The 24,780-nt window shown below is 41.9% G+C and overlaps 1 protein-coding gene across 2 annotated transcripts in view; it reads left to right on the top strand.

The window, feature by feature from the left end:
- The window catches only part of MAP6 (microtubule associated protein 6), a 46,596-nt gene extending 22,191 nt beyond the window's left edge, over positions 1-24,405 (top strand). The window contains exons 2-4 of one of the 2 annotated variants that reach the window (XM_088052238.1): positions 15,716-15,929; positions 17,861-18,057; positions 24,268-24,405. In XM_088052238.1, the coding sequence (XP_087908364.1) occupies positions 15,716-15,929; positions 17,861-18,057; positions 24,268-24,361 (505 nt within the window). In that variant the 3' untranslated portion in view covers positions 24,362-24,405. Of the gene's footprint in view, positions 1-15,715; positions 15,930-17,860; positions 22,012-24,267 lie in introns of those variants that run through there. The other variant, XM_005524150.3, reaches the window with a different exon arrangement.
- The last annotated feature ends 375 nt before the right edge of the window (positions 24,406-24,780 follow it).

Here is a 24,780-nt window from a genome sequence, read left to right as displayed (position 1 = left end):
CTCGTGTTCTACAGAAATTAAGAAATTCAGTGCCCAATATCTGGTTCTTAATTCTGCTCTGCTGCACTCCTGGCACCTGGCACTCTTGCGAATAGCAGTGCAATACCACCTCTTATGATAGTTTTTACACTCACACAAAACCTAAGGCTCACACCTGGGTCTATAACTTGAGCACAATATTGCACTCATACAAACAGTACAAAATCTTATAAGACAACAAGCATTTCAAGCCTTTTTCTGGTCACCCAGAGAATGAAACTCCAGATCCAGGCTCTCCACTCACTTCATACTAACAGTGCATCCCATCCATTTATATATTTATTTATACTTGCCAGTCACACTAGACAAGGGACACGCACATATACCTCACAGACATTTACACAATAATAAGAAGGCACACTTGTTGTCAAATTAGGTATCAATATTCCTTTACAGGCGCTTATTTGTTACACAATGACTTACTCCCCAAAACTAGTCTTAAATCCTTCTAAAGCTTTCCTAAATTTAAAATCTTTCTCTTGCCACCCACACACCTATAAAACCCTGGTCATATAACATCACTTGAAATGAACCTCAACGCTTTTATTACAGAGATTTAGCTTTTTCCCTGATATCAAGCAGGCTTAATCCATCTCTTCACATCTCTCAGGTAGTGTTTTCTACTCAGCAGCATAACACTCCAGATCAGCCCAGTCATTCATGCCTCAAGATATATTGGGATTTCAGGTTCTCAGTTTCTCACCTTTCTGCAGAATCTGCACCAACTTTTAACTGTTCCAGCCCCCAATATGGCCAAGTTTCCTGCAGGCAACCAGACGTGGGTCAAATGCAGAACTACCTGGAACTAGGATTTCTGCAGTCAAAATTACAGGCAATTCCTCTCCTCTTTGTTTTCTTAATTCCCTGTTTAAATCCCAAAGTAACTAAATCTCCCCCATTCTGGGCTCCCACTCAGTCTCCAGCATTCGCTTTGTCCCTTCACCAGCCAGTCCCCCTGTGAGGAAACAGAACTTTGGTTAGAAGGACTCTGCAATTCGCTTCACAGATCAGGGACTGTCCTGTCTGCATCTCATACACACACACACACACATACACACACACATGCACGCACTCCAGGATTTCTGCAACCCCTGTTTTTTGCAATATACTCACCCATCTAGGTTTTTGTTCACAAATTAGGAGCTGCTGTGGTTTCTTAGGGAGTTTTACATCCCTTTCTCTTTTTGTCCCTTGTTATCCTGCTGAGGGTTAGCCTGCAGTGTATCGTGGCAGCAGGAGAAGCCCGGACAAGCTGCTTAATTAAGCAGGGCGTCCCCTGCCCGGGATCCTCTGGAGTCACGGGGACTTGAGATCTAAATCTTGGTGGAAGCTCCAAATCTGTGAAAAGCAGAGTTCGCTCTTTAGAATTTTTAAAAGTTTAATAAGGGAATAAAAAGGGACAATGTTCAGTGCTGGGGAGTTTCTGGCTATGGGCCAAAGAACGCACCAGTAGATTAAGACAGTGTTATCAATATACTGTTACATTACAGAGGTCTATACATATTCATGCGCTTCATACAGTACTCAAACATTCTTGGGAGCTTTTGAATTTGCAGAAACTCTTTTGTCTGGCCTTACATGCTGACTTATCTGCATGACATTCTGTAGATCAGGTCACCATATTTTAATTCTCTCATCCTGTTGCTTCACACTTCTCTGATAATGAGGAGTTGACAAGTTCTTCTCCAACTCCTCTCAGGTACTCTGGTTTGTGTCCCTGTTATCACTTGGAGAGGTCAGTCAGCAGATGTGGGAAAAACAACTTAATTGCTTCACACTGCTTTCTTAGTTACATAGAAGCATTTTAACATTTCATGTTTTGCTAAGGCTTACATATAATACATTTATCACACCACTATAAGCTATATGGTGCACACATAGACATAATGTATTCATCACACCATTACTTCTATGAGCTATACAGTCCAAAACTAATAAATTGTGTTATACTAATACACAGCTAAAAATAGTTACAAATCGTACCATATCTAAATACTTACAATCAATAGCAACATGTAAAGGCTAATATATAAATGTGAAAGACATTATTATTTTTTTATTTTTAACAGTTAGGATGCTTAAACCTGCTGTTGTCACAGCCCAGAGGAGCAAAACTTGGATGTCAAAAGTTGAAAATGTATTAAGTGCATTGCCAGAGAAATTCCAAGTGCTACTGTGAATCTCTGGGGATGCCAGGAAGATTTCTCTACAGTCCCTCTCTGTGAATCTAGGAGAAAAAAAAAAAATCATTATCACTCATTCTCTGCATTGATGTTTTTGTCTGCAATGTTTGGTGCTGCTAGCTTTTATTTATGCTCCCCAGGGCACAGATTGGATCAAGCAATTAGAGTTTTAATAGAAGCTGCCTGGGTGTATGTGTGGTGACATTTGATTTCCATTATTTTGATGGTTTCTGCTGATCATCAGTCATTGTTCCACTACCCTCTCTCCTCCCTGCCATGCTCTCTGTCCTCTATCCCATGTTGGGGTCCAACTGTTGGAGTCTTACTCCATGCTGGACCTTGTGTATCTTTGCAACCAAGACCAAATAACCTGTCAGTGGGCTTGCAGCTTCCTCACATTCATGTTGGCTTGAAATCAAAAGCATTATTGCTTGACAGCAGAGCTTAATGTGAGACCACTGAACCCGCCCTGCTTGGCTGGAAAACACTTCATGGTACTCAGAAAGTGTGTGGATGTGGCACTTGGGGTTATGGGTTAATAGTGGCCTTTGGCAGTGCTGGGTTAATGGTTGGACTTGATGATCATAGAAGTATTTTCCAATATAAATGATTCTATGACTCAAGAGCAGGCTTTATATAGCTGTTGCAGAGATCAATGGGAAGCACCCCATTCAGGGCAGGATCAAGATTTGACCAAATAGAGCAGAGTACAGCCAAGAATGACCCCATTGAATTGCTTTAGTGGTGATAACTTCCATGCAATCATTTCCCTATCATCCTTTGGGTTGATTTTTCTCTTGGCTAGCATGTTAGTTTGGGTTTTTTGCAATGTAAAATTTAATTATTACTTAATATCAATATTTTATGAACTGCTATGGGAGGTGAATCATTTATGGGAAGGGAAGGAGTGCTTTTTCTGAGCCTTTCTGCTGTCAGTTGCAATAAGGATCAAACTAAGAGTGTGTTTAAAGCTTGCATGCTCTGCCTGGGAGAAAAGAACTCTGCCTTTTTCCATCATCTCTTCTCTCAATACCTGCTTAATACATTTGTTCCTAGCATGTTTTATTTTTTGATTAAGTTTGGAACAACTCCAAAGGAAGAAGTATTTGCAGATCACCTCATTTTCAAATGAGACAAATTATTTACCAAACAGGATACAAACGGCTTGGAGAGGCTGTAAACATTTGCTGTGTGTACAAAAGTGCATTGTAACAACAAATCCTCCTTTTAGTTCTTCCCAGAATACTTAAAAAAGTAGTGCTTCTATTTCTTTGTTCCTAAATTTATTGCCTGGGAGCTTTTTTGCCTTAAGAAAGGGATTGCTGTATACAGTTTTGTGTGCTGGCAGCTGAGTTTGGCAGGTAGGTCTGGCATGGGTGATGCATGAAGAGACTGCAGTGGAGGAGTATTTTTATTTAGTTCTATGTTAATGGTACCTTTTTTTGGGAAGTTTGTTTCCACGATCCATCACGATTCCATCATACATTTAAGGCTATTTACAGCCACATTACAATGGCATGATTCTCTAGACCAGGTGTCTCTGGCCACATGAGCATCAGTACAGCACTGTCTCTAAGCAAGTGGCTTATTTGCAACCTCCTTCAGATGTTTCAGGCTGGGCCTGGACGTGCCAAAAGATGCCAGGACATCAGATCCCTGGGTGGTAACATCCCATCAGCTTTGCAAATCATGACAATGCAAGATGCTCCCCAAAATGAGAATAGGCTCTGAGTCTCTTGAGTGTTTCTATGGTTTTCTCCCAGCCTGTGCAGCTCTTCAGGCTTTGCTGCACACAGTAGTTCTAGAGCACCTTTGCTGGCACAGGTAGAAGTGCACATAGCCAGGGATTTTCTTTCTCACGTGCGTGTGAATGGTGTGTCTCCCTGATATTTTTGGTGAAAAGCATCGGCATGATGCTTTTGACGGAGCACAGTGGGACCCTCTGGACATGAGCACCTTTGATATAAAGACACAACCTACATAGTGTGAGCTTTGCTTTCAGAGCTTTACACTCTGTGCAAACACTGGAGGAGCCCTTGAAAATAACCAATTAATTATAAAACAACCATCTTCCACAACACGCTTTCTCACTGTTTTCCATATAAAGCTTTCCTACAGTCATCCTTACCCCTTTTTATTACACTGTGACGTCTTTGGTGTGGACAGCGTGGTACCTGTAGAGACCACTTGTTGCTTCATTCATTCATATCAGTCGTTGTTTTTAAGTAATTATGAGGAGATTTCACAACAGAGCCATCTGTTCCAGTGCCTTCTGCTGTCTCTTCCCAATACTCTCTCAAGCAGCTTTGGTGGTCCCAGTATTTATAGATTTGGTACCATGGGACTAATCAAGTTACAGAACTGAAGTCAGTGAGTTCTCCCCATTACATTACTGATGTTTAAGTGATCCCAGCAGTTTCCCAAGCTTGGGGTGGAAAAACACAGAGCATTTTTGAATTTCCTGCAATTCATGTAACTTTTCTGTCTCCCTCTAGTAGGGATAGCTTCTAAAGAAAGATACTTTAACTGGAAGTGGAATGAATTGAGTATTACACTGTTAGAAGAGATAAACTTTAAAGTTTATCTCCATTACACCAACACAGTCCTGTGTAACCACAGTAACCTGTGCTGGTGTGTTGCATGGTTTCCTAAAAAGATGCATGAGCATCCTAATCTTTTTCTCTTCCCAAAGAAGCTTTCCTAACTCACAGTTCTCTCACACTTGTCTGCTGAAACCTGAAACTTGTCTGTTCATCCCTCTTTAGTCACAGTCACAGAAGGATTTGGGTTGGAAGGGACCTTAAAAGACCACTATCCTAGTTTGGGGTAAATCTGAGAGAAAGCCTCCAATGGGGTCCCCTCCCAGGAAGTAAGCCCACGTGGCCCCTTCCTCCACAACCAGTTCGGGAAGAGATGAATGGGGATACAATTTAACATCACAGTCACCCCAGGGCAACTACCCAGTTCCACTCCCTGCCATGGACAGGGATACCTTCCACTAAAACAGATTACTCCAAGTCCCATCCAGCTTGGCCTTGGACACTTCAGGGATGTGGCAGCAACAGCTGCTCTGGGCAACCTGTGCCAGGGCCTTACCACCCTCACAGAAAGGAATTTCTTCCTAATATCTAATCTAAATCACCCTTCTTTCAGTTTAAAGCCCTTATGCCTTGTCCTAGACTTTCATGGTGCTTTTTAGAACAACCTTCCTTACAGCACTCAGGGCAATTTCAATGGAATAATCCACATTTCCTCTCCAGCAATTCCACATATGTTATGCAAACTCTGCACCTTAATGTCCACAGTACAAACTAATTTTATAACTGGATTTTGCAGCCTTTGCAATAACACAGTATTTAAGGGTAATGATGGGAGGGGAAATCCAACTGAGCCTTTCTCTTACCTCAGCAATCCTTTATCTTAAAATCTTTGCTGAAGCCTCATCTCTCTTCTTTCATCTACTTAGTTCACACACCTGTTATGGTTTTTCCAGTTAAAAAGAATTATAGCCTCTTAATTTCAACTACAGAAACAGTCAGTGGTGGCATTGAACAGAAAGGCATCAATTGACAAGCAGAATTCAGTCAAAGTTTGTCACTTTTTTCCTGGTGTTTGCCTTGTTCCCACCTTGGACATAAAAACTATTTGAAACCAGATGACTAGTTCTTCTATGAAAGCCTACACTGGAATTGCTTTCATGTATTAACTCAGATTGTGATGTCTCAGTTTTGAGACAAATTTAGGAGAGGACGCTCTTCTAATGAGTCGCCTCCTCTAAAAGGGTTCCAATAATCCCTTTCCACCAATAGGAAATGAATGTTTGTCACCCTGAAAATTAAACCTTCTGATAATGTTTTCATCGTTTTAGTTACTTTCCCAGGAAAGTTCTATAAACATAAGTTGTTTATCACATTCCTTCTAAGAAACATCTTTTGATGGATGTTTTGCATGTCCAGTGTGCTTGGGAAGGTGGTAACTTAATTATCCAATCCCTGGTCATTGTTGAGAATCTATAAATACTGGAGTCAGAGAATAAAGTCACTGGTTTTTGTTCTGACACTGAGAGTGGTTGTGTGAATCATTTTATGTCATTTAGCGACAAATATTAATGGATGAAAGTGTTAAAAACCCAAACCCAACAGTTTATTAACAAATAGAATGCCCACAAGGCAAGGGGGAGAAAGTAAGTACTAAATAATAAACTGTCAGACCTTACCCACACACACACACACCATAACAAAAACCCAAAGTGCCAGGGAAAATACCTGCTCACAGTGTGCAGTACAAAATAGTGCCTGCTTCTCTCTCAGGATTAAAAACCAAAGAAACAGAAGCTTCACACAGCAGTTTGAGCAGCAGATAAAAATTCAGTGACTCTCTGGCATCAGCCTCCTCCATGGCAGATAAAGCAGCTGGGCTGGAACCTCTTGCTGTGCTTTCTCTCCCCATCTTGGTTTCCCAAAGTTTGGGGGCTGGAACAGAGTAACCCATCTCCTGCTGCTGCTGGTCACGCTTTTCTGATCTCGGACTAGTAGCTGTTCAGTTCACCTCAAAGTCAGCTGAAGAATTGCTGCTGCAGCTTCTCCAAGGCCAGGGAAGGAAAAAGATTCTCACCTGGGCCAACAAAACCAAGCTAGCCCAAAACCAAACTGCACATGGTTATGGAATACCTTGCTAATAAGGCTTTAAAAAAACTGGCCAAAGAGCCCAAAGCTCCCCCCTCCCCAGTCCTGTACACATCTGGTCCTGGACCTTAAAGATACAGAAACCATTTCTGGGCATAAAGCAAAGGATCATGGAATATTGTCATCATAAATCACTCCAAGACATGTGATTACCTAATTCCTTCACTTTACATGTGTAGAGTTAAATTTTAGGACACCTGCCCAATCAGCATTTACAGGATATTGAGATACAATCGTATAGTAGCTATTGCAATGAGAAGCAAGTAATATTGCCCAAATCATCAATGGAGTGGTGAAACAATACAGCTGCTATTTAATATTCACCATCTTCCTCCTTCACACACTTCACAGGTGAATCTACTTCTACTCCCATGTGAGCAATTGCACTGTCATGCAGACTAGAAATGAAAGCTAAGAGTAACAATAAGGAAGAAGGGAAGAAATGATTCCCTGCAGGTAGCAGCAAAATACAGCAAATTGAATTATATTCCTGTGACAGAAAAGCTACTTCTTGTCAATGGTGATGTCCTGACTTTCCTTCAAGGAGATCCATCCTTTTGTATCCATGATTCGGATGATAATTGAAGTAATTCAGACAATATCTTACTTGTGGTCCCAAGCACCACACATCTCCATCTTTTGCTTCAAGGGCAAACCTTGCAGTTCCCATGCAGTGGACTGCAATATCACCTATTGGAGAAGGGGCACGATTTAGGAAACAGGAGCTGGTGATGGCCTTAAGCAGCTTCACAGCAGAGCTTCCCTTAAAGTTTGGGAAGGAGTGTTTCCCCAGCAGTCCCTGCCCAGCACTACAAGAGTAATTTGACTGAATGAACTCCCCCCTAGCAGTGTGAATGGACACTGGCACAGGTTTCCCAGGGAAGCTGTGGCTATCCCATACCTTAAAGTGTTCAAGACCAGGCTGTGTGGGGCTTGGAGCTGGTATAGTGGAAGGTGTCCTTGCCCTTGGCAGGGTGATTGAAGTGACGTGAGCTTTAAGGTCCCTTCAACCATTCTAGTGTTCTATGAATTTGTCAGTGGTGCCAGTCAGTGAGATGCACTTCCTCTACTTGGGCAGTAGCTCTTCAATTCTTTAACCAGCCATCTGTCCTGTCTTTGCTGAAAAGTGATGCCTTTAGCTTCTCTCCCCATCCTGCTGCTGGATCTCCATCAAAGACTGATGACACTGACTTCATGAAATGCAATGGCTTCATTTGAGATCTTAAAAAGCTTCATTTTCCTAGGTGTCCATTAGCATGTTTTGCTGCACCAGATTCTCCTCTTACAAGTCATACCAAGGATTCCCATGTAGCTTTTGCAGTATGAAAGTCTGATTCAGGAAGTTGTTTATTGTCCATATTTACATCTATGGAGCAGTTAAGGGCCACTATGCATGTGCTGAAGTTTTCTGATGAACTAAAATAATGCATTTTAGTTCATCTGCAAATTTGTATCTTCAGACACTTTAAATGAGGTGCTGAAAACATCTCTCTGCCAAGAATCCCACTAGAACCAAAGGCTCACAAGGCCATCAGATGAGGGTTTTTCAGCCTTGGCACAGGCTGCCCAGGGCAGTGGTAGAGTGGTAGAGTCCTGGTTAAATCCTGGAGGGAGTTAACAGGCAGATTTAACAGGGTCAGATACATATAGCACTTGGAAACATGGGTTAGTGGTGGGCTTGGAAATGTTGGGGGACTGGTTGTACTCAGTGATCTTAGAGGTTAAATATTCAGTGATTCATTGTGCCCATTTTGCCTGGGGATGAGCAGAGGCAGGTAGCTGCCAGTTTCTCTGCATCCCATTGGATATTTGAATTACTTCATTGCATTCACCACGAATTGGACTAGAAAATCGTAGCACTTAGAGAAGAATTTTCAATGCTATGCTGTCTTTGCAATTTCTGCCACTTTTCATAACATGAAGGTTTCTTCCCAAAGGTTTTTATCCCTGGGACCCTAATAGATGAGCCTATTTAATTCACATGTCCATAAATCTGAGCAGTTGCGTGTGTTGTCTTGAACAGTTAGTCAGATACAGGATGCTCTTGAAAAAAGTCCCTCTCCAGCTCACTTGGAGACCCTTTAGGTACTGGCAGGGTCTCTAAGACCCTTCTCCAGGTGAAAACCATCGGCTCTCCAGTCTGTCTCCAGAGCAGAGGGATTCCAGCCCTTGCAGCATCTCTGTTGCCTCCTCAGCTCCAGTATCTTGAGGTGCACGGGACATGTTGTGTTGCAGTAAAATGTCAGGCAAAGCAAGAAATCACTCTGGTCCAGAATTTTAGGTTTATTTCTCTGCAAGGCAAGAGCACATTGTGCTGTTCATTATTTCATTAGGAAACTCAGCATGGGGCAGCATTCCTTTATGCTGGAAATGGGTTAGGAGGCAGGTTTTGGCTCTTGCAGAGCAGTAACCCTTGATCAGGCTTGTCTTTAAAATCAGTTGTATTTGCAGGAAGATGCACCTGTTTATGCTGAGTCCAAATTCTGTATTTCTTTCTGTTCACATTAGAAAAGATAACAGCTTTAGGATCAAAACACAAGCCTGCTCCTCATCTGAGCAATCTTTTCTGAGCAGAATTTTCCTGGAATACATGTAGTCCAGAATCTTACAGCTAGAACCAGACAGCCGGAGGGGGGGTTGGAGGAGATTTCTACATCATGGAATAACTCTGCTTTGGCTCATGGTTTTTCATGAGCAGTTAAATGCTGAAAAAAACTCTGAATACTCGTGATATCCATCTAAACAGCCACAACTTAGTTAAATCTCATTATGTAACTGAAATTCAGTGTCCTCCTTTGGTATTGAGTTCAACCAGCCATTATCATGGATTTTGGGTTTCCCACTATGTCATTTCACCAAACATCTCATTTACTGTTTTAAGAGCAGGAGAATACTTAAGAGTATGTGACACTGTATTCCAGAAAGGCAAAATAATTTGAAAATCCCAGACGTATTTTCTGCTTAGTTTGGCTCAAATGTATCTTTTCATTTTTTGCTGTTTTGTTTAGAGAAACGCTAAAGAGAAATCTGATGTTCTGAAATATTCCTGTAAAGCACTTTGATGTTCTGCTTCATAACAGGATTCACAGTCTTTGCTATTTTCCTGAGTAGAATAAGGGGGGAAAAATGGGATGGGAAAGAATTAAAGAAACTGAAAAAGAAAATTAAAGTTTCATTTTAGAATTAATTAAATGTTTCAGGCCTAACATTTTGTAACTTCTTTTTTTTTTCAGTGAAAAATCTGAATATTTTTCTTTTTCAATGAGATGTACTTTTCCAGATTAAGCTAGAAATATCCCTCCTGTACAGGTCTCCATCATGAAGTCCCCAATCTCCTTTTTCTGCATTATTCATTATTTTGTATGTGTAAATCAAGAAGAGGGAATTTGCCTGGCTCAGTGCCAGCAGAGCTGCTGTCAGCAGAATGCATTGAACACTCTGTGCTGTTGCTGAGCAAATGTAGCCTTTCCTTAAAGTCCTTCAAAAAAGGTGGAAGCTTGAAGTGGTTAAGTGTTTCTATTGGACACAGAATGATTCACACGGACACAGTTCAATGTATGATAGGGAAAAAGAAGACTTTTAATTTTGTGACTCCAGTATTTATAGATTCTCGACATGACCAGGGATTGGATAGTTAGGTTACCACCTTCCCAATCACACTGGTTGTGAGAAATGTCCATCAAAAGACATTTCTTAGAAAGAATGTATAAACATCTATGTTTATAGTTACTTTCCTGGGAAAGTAGCTAGAAACTATGAAAACAAGATCAGAAGGTTTAATTTTCAGGGCGACAGTTAAGCTTGCCCTGCTCTGTCCTTCCTTCCACCTTTTGGCTTTCCTTTGGCATCAGTAGATCAAGGCAATCTGTGTCTACACAGGACTTGACAATCATCTGCAGAGACAAATGGGAGCTCATTTCAATCCCAGTGTGCCCTAGCTGGGCTGAAAGAGGGTGTTCAGGCCACCTCTATCTTGCACCAGCTTCCGCAATCCTCAGTCAAAGGGAAAAAGCAATTAAAACAACCAGGGTGGACGAAGCCTAATGCAAGAGCAGTGTGGTGTTGATTGGTACATGTGGAGACCAGGCTTAGCTTTAATGGATATGGTTCAGACCACCACCTCCCCAGGCTACTGTCATCTGGTAAGATCTGCTGCCTATGCATTTGTAAGGCATCTGCCCTGTTCTGGGCAGTCTTATGTTCTCATCAGGTCTGTAGATGGATAAACTCTTTTGAAACGCACTGGGAAATTTTCCTGTTGAACATGGCTTGCAAAAGGTCACCTGATGCCTGATATACTCTTTCTCACTGAGTTTTATTTCAAGTTCCATTTCAGGTCAGCACTGGGTTCCCTGTTGATTCTAATAATTCTTTTTAAGACTGGGACCAGAACTAGGCAGAAAATTAGGAGACATGTAATTTCCTGCTATTTCAGTTCAAACCCTCCATTTCATGCAAAGAGAGCAGTTCTAAAAATCTTCCTCAGCAAAATTAAGAGCACTGAAAATCCCTTCAATAAAGAATTTCAAAGCTGGACTAAGCTGTGCCTGTTGTTTACATCCAGACTAGAGCTGATCCATGGTTCGTACTTGCTGTTTGAGCAAAGGTTTAAGAGAGCTGTGAGACCGACCTCTTTTAGAACGGGTTCTAACATGGTCCTTGAATACTTGGGAGAGCTGATTTGGTGTGCAGAATTCTTCAAAGGCCTGGACACCACTATGACCTACTGTTCTGAAAATAAGGGGAAAGTAACATTTTCAGGGGTTATTTCAGATTGCAGAAGGAATTTGTAAGTTTTGGGAATGTTAAATAATAATAAGGGAAGTCTCAAAATGACAGGATCTTTCTCCAAACCTGTCGCACTGTATTAGGAACGGAGAAGTGACGACACAGACTCTCCAGTCTTGGTTGCAAAAAGAGCAAGTTTCATTCTTCAGGATCTTCTTTTATAGACAGTTCTGAGCAAGTCCCAAAAGGCAGAACTTTCACTGGTCATGAAAGTAACACATCACCATCATTGGACAGTTAGGAACTACACCCCTTGACCATTTCTTACAAGTAAACAACAAGGGGATAAGCAACACCTGCAAAGGTTGTTTTCCCTGTCTATGGACTGTTTGGATTCCTCTTTATGATTTCTCTGGCAAGAGTGAGAGAGCTGTGTACTTGACTTTCCCACTTGAGACTTTCAGGCTCAAGCTAGTGCCTGAAACCTAAAAATCTCATATTTTACCACTGTCAGTCCCCACACAAACCAGCCTAAGTTTTAATGTTACAGGAGCAACCGATAAGGTACCTTAGAGTACAAATATTTTTACTATACCCAGAATAATTTATTTTTTTCTAAAATTAACTCTTAAAGCTGATAGTTTTCCTCCCATTTCTTCACTGCATATAAGAAGTATGTAAATGTATGACACAACATCTCTGAGTGACATAAAGATCCTGGAGAGTCAAGCCAGTTCCAGATGACAAAATCATAGAATGGTTTGGGTTTGAAGGGACCTTAAAGACCATCCAGTTCCAATTCCTTGCCATGGGCAGGGACACCTTCCACTAGACCACGTTCCTCCAAGTCCTATCCAACCTGACCTTGAACACTTCTAGCAATAGGGCATTGCACAGGAAGTACAGTGCAACTGCCTTAAGAGAGTGTAGCTGTGCCATGTACTGTTTGGACAACACGAGGTCATGGTGACATTGAACAGTATCAGACAGACATTTGATTCAGAGTCATCAGACCTGGAAGGGGGATATAGGTTACCTTCCTGAGACATCCCCTTCATCCCTACAAGCAATAGAGATGCAGACCCCAAGCAAGGCACCTGACTCCTCTTTCGTACCTTGCATTAGGAAATTCCCTGTGCCTGACCTTCAAACATGGTGATCCAGGTTGCAAAGTTGCTAGCAGACTCTTGGCTGCAATTCTGTCCCATTGTAACTGATGTTTTCCAAGTAATTGTTGGGTTGGATTCAGGAGCTGGCATATTCCAAGAGCACTTCCCAATAGGTTGTTTTCCCTCACTAATCTGTGGTGGAAATGGAGAGACTTTGGAATTAGTTCTCATTGACCATGTTGAGTTTCTGGGCACTGCTGCAATCAGTTGATTGCAATCTGCAATCAACAGAGAATAGCCTGTGTCTGTTCTAGTAACACTTGTTCAAAGTTTATGTGTTGCCTGAATATCATAAATAGGCTTTGAAACCAGCCTGTTGCACCAGCTGCAGCTGTAGTAAAGGGTCAGAGAATCTCTCCTCTTTCTGCTGTCTCTGCATGCTCTGGATGGCAAATATGGAGAACTGGACACACTGGGTGTTTCAGTGGTCTAGTAGGAAGTGTCCCTGCCTGTGGTAGGGCAACTGGAATTACATGAGCTTAGAAGTCCTTTTAAATCAAACCAGTCTGATTCTGTGTATATGGTAACAATGGGGAGTGGCTGGTCCATCCCAGGTGTGGTAGGACTCCATATGAATATGGCCCATGCTCTCTCACATACTTGAAGTGACCAGTTGTAGTATAATAGCTGGCGATGTTAAAACATTTGCCTGAAAAGGATTTAGATTTAGATTTAGAATTGTGTTGGTCTTGTATTAATTGATATTTAGTAAGAAAGAAAGAAACCACCCATGGAAATTATTTTCCTGAGAGAAGCTGATAAGAACTTCCTCTGTGCCTGGAAAAAAAAAAAACATAGCTGGCTAGTTTTAAAAACTGGCATCCTATTGTTATAGATACATATTATATTGTTGGCTTTTCGCAAATATTAAAATGAATGTTATGTGTATAGGAATGGGAAATTTTGTTGTATTAATATAGTTTTCTTTATTTCTGTTATTGATGAAACTTAGAAATAGTAGTATAATACATATATGTCAGGCTATGGCATAGTATTAAAATAAAAACTGCTTTTGTTTGTATAACCCAAAGACTGAGGAAAAAAAAAAATAGCTAGAGAATGCCTGCATTTGTAAACTATCATATCCAGATGAAGACAGCAGTGACCAGAACTCTGGGGGGAGGAATTTATTGCATTTCTGGTATCAGGGAATGTAAATCTCAATGGCGCCAAGAAGATTGATCTATTGGGAAGGGGGCAAGAGAAAACTAAACAGAAGAACACCAAAGATCCTAAGAAGAATGTATGAATATGTATGAGAATTTATGGATAGGTAGTAGGATTCTGTTTGTAAGGGACAATCCTTTGTCAGTAAAGTGTACTCTCTTGGCTGAATGCAGAGACACCCGGCCGTATCTGTATACTTTATTTTTTCTCCTAATTGTCTTTTTTATAAAACTTCAAAATTCTATAAAAATTATGTGAACCTCGTTTTTCACACTATTAAACCATTTAGAAGCTGGGTCTGCCTCTGTGAATTCCACATCTTAAAAACAGGCAAGCCCAGGAAATCTCTCTCTTGCTTCTCGCCTCCAAAGGTAACTGAGCTCTGGTGCGGCCTGCTGAAGCTGGGCCAATTCACAACTACTAACACCTTCCTAACACCAAGCCCTGCCCCTGGCATCGGCCTGTGCCGAGCCGGGGTCCAGCAGGCCCCGGGAGCGGCTCCAGGCCGGGCCAGGCCCCTCACCGCCAAGGAGCTGCCAGGCAGAGGCAGCAGGGCCCAGCAAGGCCTAAAATCCCTCACCGTGACTACTTAACCCCATAACCATCTGCAGGCTTAAACAAAATATTAACCCTTTCACTACACAGATGAGACCTGCAGACCTTAATCCTATCTCTCTCTCTTTTATTTTTTATCAAAAATAAAAAAAAGGCAAAATAACAACATGTAGAAAGACAACATAAAAGCACCAAAGTCAATAAAAAAAAATCAAGTCTCAAATACAAAAAAAAATACCCTAATATTAAAAGTTCTTACAGTAAAAGCATTAAAATATACTGTAATACACTAAAATATCCCCTTTAATTCATAAAAAAGTACGAAGAAATAAAGTATTCAAACTATAAATGTAAACAAAAGTGTCCATAATAAAGCAAAATAAATACAAAAAACTGTAATCCCATAAAAAACTTAAAAACAAAAAAAGGAATAAAAACCCTCTCTCCCCAGGGAGAGAAGAAAAAGATCTCTATTCCCAAAAATAAAAATAATCATAAAAATAAATAAAAAAACCTTTACATTTAAACAACTCATCCTTAAAATAAAACCCCATAAGTTAGCATAACTCATTTACCCAAGTGTAAGAAAGCTGCAAAAATAAAGAAAAAAAAAATTTAAAATTACAGTTTTTTCCCCAAACAGCTACTATTCATAAAAATAAAAAAACCACCATTTCTTATAAAAAAAGTCTCCATAACATAACCAAAAAACCTCCTGTCCCTACTAAAACTAATAAAAATCTATTATTTTCCCTGTAAATCAGGAATCCACTATCAGTGAATAAAGGGAAGCTGTAGCTCACAAGATACCTGATAAACTGCATCCCCTGCTCAGCTTGAGTTTACATCTCAGTTGGCATTGTGTTAATTGGTTAACTGTTCTGTCTAATAGTTGGAATATAGGTGGAATAATACCAGTCTCTACTTACAGGCATGGCTAAAGGGTGTCCAGGACCAGCTAATGTTAATAGACCACATTTCATTTAAATTTCTCATAATGTGTCAATAGGTTTTGGATGAGGTAATAAACAAATTGTTGGGAGACAGTTTCTATGTAAACCTGATTGGATGGATGAAGGCAAAATCCTTTCCACATAAAATTGGTTAAGCAGTGCAGGACTCCATTCCTATGTTATCATTGTTCTCCTGTTGGTTTAATTCCTGAACCCTTTTTCTTTTTGATCTTCAGAAATGAGTTCAGACCCTGGATAGACGTCAAGCCTGTGAAAGCGATAAAAGCAAAGCCCCAGTACAAGCCGCCAGAGGAGAAAATGACCCATGAAACCAGTTACAGTGCTCAGTTCAAGGGGGAAACCAGTAAGCCTTCTCCAGCTGATAACAAATACCTGGAACGCAGAAGAATACGCACTCTCTACAGTGAACCCTACAAAGAACCTCCAAAGGTGAGAAACATGGCAGAAAGGACACAGGGCCATCACTGCTCCTGGTGGGACATGTCCAATGCAGTAAGGCTGGGCTGAACACCACTCACTGTCATTCCCCTTATGTGGTATCCTCATTTCAACCAACAGGTGCATCTCGGGATCCACCTTGGAGATGGTGGTGAATAAAAAACTAAGCATGTCCTGGCCGTGTGGGCTGTTAGCCCAGAAAGCCAACAGGGTCCTAGGTTGATCCCACAGCATGGACAGGGAGGTCAGGGAGAGGATTCTGCCCCACTGTTCCATTCTGCCCCTCTGCTCTGTGAAACCCCCACCTTCAGTGCTGCTTCCAGCTCTGGGGTTCTCAGCATGGGAAGGACATGGATCTTTTGGACTTAGTCCAGAAGAGGCCATGGAGATGCTCCAAGAGATGGGCACCTACCTCTGTTATGGAGACAGGCTTGGAGAGCTGAGGATGTTTAGCCTGGCGAAGAGAAGTCTCCGGTGAGACTTCAGAGCCCCTGTCAGTGCCTAACAGGGCCCCAGGAGAGCTGGAGAGGGACTTTGGACAAGGGCCTGGAGGGACAGAGCAATGAAGAATGGCTTCACATTGCCAGAGGGCAGGGTTAGAAGGGGCATTGGGAAGAAATTCTTGGCTGTGAGGGTGCTGAGGCCCTGTGGCTGCCTCATGCCTGGAAGTGTCCAGTGCCAGGTTTGAGGGAGCTTGGAGCAACCAGATCTAGTAGAAGATGTCCCAGCCCATTAAGGGGGTAGGGAATGAGATGTTCTTTAAGGACTTTTCCAACCCAAACTGTTCTATAATTCTATCGGCTCTGGGACAGCTTGAGGCACTTCAAGACAATAGTGCCTTACATCAAATGGTAAAGAAGTGAGGGTAGGGCTGAGATGAAGAGGTTTTTCTGTTGCCATTTCCTATGTGATTGTCCAGGCAGCTTTCTCTTCCTCCGTCCAAAACTTTAGGAGCCCCACCTTACATTTTATTCCAGGAGCCAGACATCTGTTAATTCAGAGCATTCCACATATTTTGACAGTATGCACTTCTGGCTTTGATCAGGTCGAGAACATGTGTTGAGAAGGGCCTGAGCTGAAATGGCTTCCAGCCTTGTTTTCTGGGACCAGCAGAGCATCTGCATATAAAAGGAGTCAGTCTGTGAAGTTTTAAACAGAGGAAATAAGTTGTTCCCTAAGTTGATTTAAATAGAGGAAATAAGTTGATCCCTAAGTTGATTAGTGCTGAGATCTGTGAGGACTGCTCTCAGTCCTCATGATTGCAGGGTGAGCATGTAAGAAACTGAAAGAGATGAAAGCTTCTGTTCTCCCTTGATTTTTGTGACTGTCCTTCCTGTTTTGGGGGTGTAGAAACAAGACATTGTTGTGGAATTTTCTCATGTGCCAATTAGTGTTCTGCACCTCAGGTATCCCAAAGTAATCTTCCTCCATTTTGGGAATCTGTTTGAGGACAAACAGAGGAATCCCCTCCTTCAAGAAAGATGGAGACTTACAGCAGCCTCTTTTTCCTGAGCATCATTTCTCTGCTTCTAGTCCAGAGAATGACTATCCTCTGTGGGTTTGCAAAACCCTTTCTGAAGTCAGAGAAAGATGCAGAAATTGATAAAATGACCGATAACATTCCCTCTCCTATTCACTCTGCTCTATCCTGATCTGGATACAATGGGCTCTGCTGGCTCCAGAGGCAGTGACTTCAGGGCATCCTGGAAGGAGCTGGCCATCTGCAGCTCAGCATAAGCTCAGCTGCTCCCCTGCCTTTGTGGCAGGGCAGAGATGAGCAGATAAGTAGCATTTGTGCTGTTTCAGATCTAAATCCTGTTTTCCACTTGTCCTTGTGTCTCTCTCCTCTCTCTCTCTCTCTCTCTCTCTCTCTCTCTTTCTCCATCTCTGTGTTGTCGTTTTGCCTGTCACCCTCCATGCAGGTGGAAAAGCCTAGCATAAAGCCTTCCAAACCAAAAAAGACCACAACAAGCCATAAACCCCTGAAAAAGGCCAAAGACAAGCAGATTGCATCTGGCCGGGCTGCCAAGAAAAAGAGCGCCGAGACCTCCAACACCGCAAAGCCAGAGGATAAGGAGAAAAGTAAAGAGATGAACAATAAACTGGCTGAGGCAAAAGAGTAAATGTCACTGCACTTTTCTTTCTTTCTCATTTTTTCCTTTCTTTTTTTTTTTTTTTCCTTTTGATTAAATAAAGGCCACAAAATTAATTAGAGGCTTCTAATCTGCTTTTTGTTCTGATTGTATTAGAAGCTTTTCTGTTTTATTTCCAAGGAGGATTAGGAAATCCTTGTTTCTGAGGTCAGGTTGTTCTGCTTTGCCTGCACAACACGGCTCTGCACAGAGTGAGGGATGTGAGAATGCATAAGCAGGGTCCTAAAAGATGAAGGTGATGGATCAACAGTGATTGCATTCAACAGCTTGTCCCTTTCTTCGGGCTTGGTTCTTCAGTGCTTTGACAGCATGCAAGTGCCCATTGAGCCATGGTGGGGCTGTGCTCTCATCCAGTGAGGCCCTTTTGGGTTGGCCATTGTTATGCCATCTCCCACTGGTATCAACAGGTAAAGAGTTTGGAGGCAGAGAGGATCAGGTTCATTCATGATGCCATGGATATGCTGTAAATCCACCAAAATCAATGGTGTGGCCAAGAAGGATTTCCCCTGGTGACAGTGATGGGAATTCTGCTCCAAGAAGCAACAGGGAAGGAGATCCCATGTAAGTAAAGGGCCAAATCCTCTCCAAGGGTAGCTGGAAATACGTGTAGCTGCATCAAGGCAGCTTCACTCATTAACACCACTTGAAGTCCTTGATGTAAAAAAAAAAATTAGTGAGGGAAGGTGCAGTGAGCAGTGAAAACATTCCAAGCATATGGCAGGTTAGACTAGGTTACAGCAGGTTGTTCTTCCCTATTGTTTCCCCTAAGTTATGGATCTTGTTAATTATTCCTGTTTTGTTTTGAATCTTGGTCTGTCCACTTCTGGGATGCCAATAGGCAGAGCTAGGTTTCAGAAAGTGATTTAGTTTGCAGGCCTGACCTTCCAAGGGGTAGAAAGAAATGTGTCACCAAGGTTGGCTAGAGCTGTCAGCCCCCATTGTGTTTATTCTTCCAGCTGTTCATGTTGGCTCATGAGCATCTCAAGAGGGCCATAAAAAAATTACTGGGATCCCTAGACTCCCTCCAGACAAGATCTCAGGGTTTCAATCATATTTACTGTGCTCTTACTCTAGGAAATCCCCACAACCAGTTTGGAAGCCGTAAATACAGCAGGACCATTTGTCAGTGAGTATGAACCAGCCCAACAGATTGGCATTGCATGCCATAGAATTTGGGTCACTGGATCAGTGGGAGAGTTGTGGTCCCAATCCAAATTTATGTGCCTAATTTCTGGATTGGGTCCTAAATACATAAGGATTAATCTTTATCCCACCAAACGGAGCTGTTAAACTCTCCCATGGCAGAGTGGCTGTGAGGTAAGATGCAGAGTTCTTGTTACTTATTTTTGCAGCTCCAAATTTTCTCTCTTAATATGAAGTCCAGCTTGAAACTTGCAGTGGACAATTAGAAAGCATGAAGACAGAGATGGGATAGAGTAGAGAGGTGGTGTGTTGCTGTAGAGGTGGTGGAATAAGGAAAGTCTTGCTGCTAGGGGTAAGACCCTAGCAGGATGCTAGGGGTATTTTAGAGATATGAAACTATCTAGCAGAAAAATGGATGAGTTGGGAAGGTGAGGAGTCCTATTTTGGGGGTTACATCCCATTAGAATTGGTCTTTTGGAAACATAAATGAGTGGTGGGCTACAAGGTTGAGTGAAAGTTTCCAATGAGGAGGAAAGCTCTGTGATATACAGGTAGTGACATTTGCTGGCTTTAGTAATGAGTAAATGCCAAGTTCAGTGTATCATGTGATGTGTCCTGTTTGCCTTGCACTAATAGCCTAAACCTTTGAGTATCAGTAAGTGTAGTGTTTGAATTAAGTGATGTAATTCCAAGCTTAGCTTTGTTAGAACTGTGTGCTATGAGCTAGTCAGGTTGTGCATGTGGAAAATATATATTCATATATATAAATACATATATATATTTAAACCTCCACTGTTTAGGAGGAAACCAGGGAAAATCCTCCAGGAAGTAAAACTGTTGAAACATTTGTGAATGTAGGTTTTTTTGATTGGTTGGTTGGTTGGTTGGTTGTTTGGTTGGTTGGGTTTTTTGTTGTTGTTGTTCGGTTTTTGTTCGTTTGTTTGTTTTTTGTTTGGTTGGAATTTTTTTTATGTGCATGCCATATGGAGATGCTGACCTGTCCATACTGATCATTGCTTTTCTGAGTGCTCAGAAGCCCCTGCAGCACTGCTCAGCTCTGTCTCCAGATCAGCTCGGCAAAAGGCTTGTGTTGATCTGGTGGAGTGTTGTGCTGCTTGCAGTTCTTCCTACCTGTCACATGAGGGACAACTGGCCAGAGAAGATGAGCTCCCAAGACTTGGTGTGATTCCTTGGCTTTTAAGATGCTTCATGCATCTTCAAACTCCTCAGTAAGGTCCTTTCCTACAGGATGTAGCATAAGCTGTGAAGATGATACGTCACAGCAGGCAGAACACATCAGGAAGGCACTAGACAGCTCAAATAGCTCAACACACCAATCTTACATGAGGACAGACCATACAAAACAATTCTTCCTATTATTTTTCAGCCCTAAGTTTCACATTTAAAGATACACCACACTTGCCACTGTTTCACCTGGAATTCAATGAGAATTTAGCCCTTGATTTCAAGGTGAACTAAATTTTGCCCAAGAAACATCACTAAGATGCTCAAATCACCTAATCCAAGCGTCTCCATGATTCTGGAGGAACCGCTGATCATCCAGCTTGGGATGGTTTCTTCTTAATGAAGAGCATCCATCATAGTATTTGAAACATACACAGTGACTGGTCAGAATATAGCTTTATTTTTCTTAAATAAATATGCATATAAATATTTTCCATTTAGTTTCCATAATACATGGAAGTTTTTTTCTTTTCCATAATACATGAAATTTTCCCATAATACATGAAGCCACATGGTAAGGGGCTTGTAACTAGAAGATCTTTACGGTCCTTTCCAACTCAAGCCATTCCATGAGCTCACTACAAAGCTAGGTGTGAAGTGTTAACCAGTGGTTTTAATTTCCTCCCTAGTGAAGGAACTTTCCAAGCGTCATTGAGCTGCCTATTTTTGACACCTGTCTTTGGGTGGGATGAATGGTCCTTGAAAGGTTTTCTTTGCAGAAAGAGCTTGGGAGACTGGTAAGGGCTGGATGCCTTCCTCTCACATCAGCAAAATAGGTATAGAAATCCTGGCTTGTGCTCCATGTGCACCACATCTGCAGCATGCATCCAAGCACACACACATATCCAAGCACATGGGCTGGCACTGCATTGAATGCCAGGAACTACAGCAGAGGCAAGCCTCAGGGTGAAATCCTGCATTGCTGTACCTTCCACAGACTCTGTGCCCATCCAACCCACTCGCATTTATCAGAAAGGAGACCAAATCTCTGCCATTTCAAATTCACTTTGGGCTCTGAACTTGTCAATCCCACTGGGAAACAGTGCTGTGCTGTTATGTGTTTCCACCTACCACAATGCTGATTCTGTTCCACTGCTGATTTGTAGTATTATACTTTTATTGTAAAAAGAAAATAAAGAAATTATTTGCTTTTTACTCTGTGAGAGCTCCTGTGCTATTGCTTGCTTTTGCATTTTCACTGTTGTACTGTTACTCCTTTCTGCAAAATGGTGCTAATTGCTGGCTGAGCTCCTGACTGCTTTGCACACCAACCACCTGCTTCTTCATTTGCAGCACAGCCAGTGCCAAAACCTGGCACCCATGCATTCCAAGAATTCTTGCCTCTTGGAGGCAGATAGGAAGTGTCTAATTAATATTTTGTGGCCTGGGTTTGGTTGCATATCACAAATTGTCTCTTGTAAACACGTTAAGCATACCTCCTTGTGGTGCTTTTTCATTGTTGATATTCTGATGAAAGTCTCACACACACACACACACTCTCACACACACACATTAATGTACCGCCAATTGATTGTGATGTGCTTGTGATCTTTGCTTGCTCAAAGGGTTCTTTTTCCAATGATAAATAAATGCTGAAGACAAATACCACCTCCTTGATCTTGTTTTCTCAATCAGAAGCACAGTTAAGTGAAAGAAATGCCTATCCAACCAAAATGAGGCTTGTGTTGCTTAGAGTTGCCACTTTCATGCCTGCTGTAGGGACAGCTGGGCTGGCACAGTCTAACTCCCTTTAGGTGGCTGCTAACCTCAGATCGGTCTGTCATGAGCTATAGGTGTTTGCAAATGCAAAGATGGACAGTGAAGTCATGTGGATGGTGAAACTCTAATTTTCTATATAAAATATTTTTGAGTAGAGGGTCTGTGCAGTGCCTTGCTCATGTCTACCTTGTACTGGCTTAGGGAACAGAGACCAAATGCCATCAAGAGCTGGAGGAGGGTAGATGATGTGTATTTACCAATGTTAATTACACATTTTTCAGCTGCCTACAGCTTTTGTTTTCTCTCTAAACCAAACCTGAAAAATCTGGTCTACTGGAAGGTGTCCCTGCCCATAGCAGGAGATTGGAACTAACTGAGCTTTAAAGTCCCTTGCAGCCCAAACCTTTATATTGTTCTGTGAAAAACACTTTCAGTGCACTGCAAACCCAGCCACTGTTGAGCAAGTGCCTGGCAGAGTCTGTAGAAGTGTAAAGCAGTGATTTTTTATTAATGAAAGTATTGGCTATCTGGAGAAAATGTCGCTTGAGAAGAAAGCACGACTGAGGACACAATTTTATTTTTTAATTGTGAACCCTAATCTTAGCTTAATCTCTTTTTTCTTTTAATTAGCCTGCAATTCCAATTTTTAATCATGTTTTCTCCTTTAATATCCCCACCTAACTGAAGAAAATTTTTGTATTTTTGAGCAACCTGGTCTAGTGGAAGGTGTCTCTTCCCATAGTAGGGGGTTTGGAGGTAGATGGTGTTTAAGGTCCCTTCCAATCCAAACCATTCCATGATTCTGATTTTGAATCTTCTCTTCCACCTCCTCCTCCTCTCTCTTGACATCCATGGACCACCAAACCTTTTTTGCCTTCCTGTTCATAAGGGTGCTATTTCTCATCCCTGCCTGGTTTACAAATCACTTTCTGAATTTATTCCACTTGTGACCACATGTGACCAGTGCTGCTTTCTGATGTCCTTTGTATTACCCTACCTTCCTTCTCCCTTCCCCACCAGTTTCATCCATTCATCAGTTACACCTACCTATATGATTTTGGGAGTGTTTCAGCTGGGTTGTAGGTTGCAGGATTTATCATTTCACTCTCTACAGCTGGTAGTGGAGAAAATGCCCATTTCTAAAAGGTTGGTTATTATTTGGGCTTATCTGTGACAATCCATGATGGGCAACAAAGTGCTTCCCCCATGACACAATGGTATGGGGTCTTTTCCATGCTGCAGTCTGGATAGGTAATCCATCTGATCCCTGCAGCTGCCCAAAGTGAATGCTGGAAAACATGCCTTCCCTGCCCTGTTAACCTCTGAACTCGCTCAGCCTTGCAAAGCCCAAATGTAGAAAGGGGCAGGATGCATTTCAAGGGAACAGTGGGACCTACTGGGCTAATGAAAGGCCTGGACTCCCTGGTGTTTAACCATCACTACCCGAACCCACTGGTGCTGACTGACCCCTTAATCTTCTCCAAATCACTAGTGACTGGCACTGCCCACCTCTTTACAAGGGATGTGCTGGAGGGCTTCACTGAAAGTGAAGTACTTTGTCTTACAAGAGCATTTAGTATGGAGGTGTGGAGGCACTGGCTGGAGGAGTCTTTGTCAGTGTTGGCATCTGGGTGAAGTGAACAAGGAGGGCAGACAACAAATGGAATTTTGAAAGTCGAGTCTCCCTCTCAAATACTTAATAACAGAGTGTCTTAGAGTTTTTTTCCCAACCTAAGTAATTCTGTGATCAGAGAGTGATCAGAGGCTTTGCAGAGGTGTCACTTTGACTGCCATGAGTAGTCTCATGAGAAGTTGCCTCCCAGCGTCCAATTTTACTGAGCTGCTTTTTGAATACATTGTGTCCATTCATCTAGGATCCTTGTGCATGGGTGGATGAAGAAGTTTTTCCTTGACACTCTCCATCCTTCCATTTCAGCTGGGGCACTGAACTGAGCTCCCTTTGATAAACTCAGTTATCATTTTTACATCCCTGACTGGTAAAAGGATGTTTCATCAGCTGACATATCAGCCCTTATACAAATGCATGTCATGATATTCTTTTGATTTAGGATTTATTTAGAGATGTGCCAGTGCAGGAGAGAAAGAGACTTTTTAAGAAGATGCTTCTGGCATGGCTTGTACTTCCCAACATCCAAGGAATAACAACCATCCCCAACAGTGACGTCAGATCAAGAAGAGAAGACATACAGGAAGGAGAAATTCCTTAGTATAAACATGATGATATGGATGTGCTCAGCTCTAAGAACAGTGTCTTTTCCAAATTTGGAAAATATTGTGATGTTCAGACATAGGCTTCTGCTCTGCCTTGTTCCAGCAGTGTCATGGTAAGTTGGATTCTGTTGGGGAATTGGCATCTCACTTCCATTTGTCCTTATTCACCTGAGCTTTCTGGGTTGAGAGCAGTTCCATTAATGCCACTCAGTCTACTCCCAAGTTCAGGGGTGTGTGATGAGGGGTAACACAGCTCTGACTACTTCAGAACAGGTCTGTCATTAACTCTGAATTGCTTGTAAACACTCTTAATTTCTGTTGCAGGGTGCCTTGGGAACAACTGCCTTATC

This window comes from Pseudopodoces humilis, chromosome 2 (assembly GCF_049639895.1).
Source record: "Pseudopodoces humilis isolate 2021_Gansu_Grassland_sample_001 chromosome 2, ASM4963989v1, whole genome shotgun sequence".
Classification (NCBI taxonomy): Eukaryota; Metazoa; Chordata; class Aves; order Passeriformes; family Paridae; genus Pseudopodoces; species Pseudopodoces humilis.
This window is presented reverse-complemented; position numbering and strand designations above follow the sequence as displayed.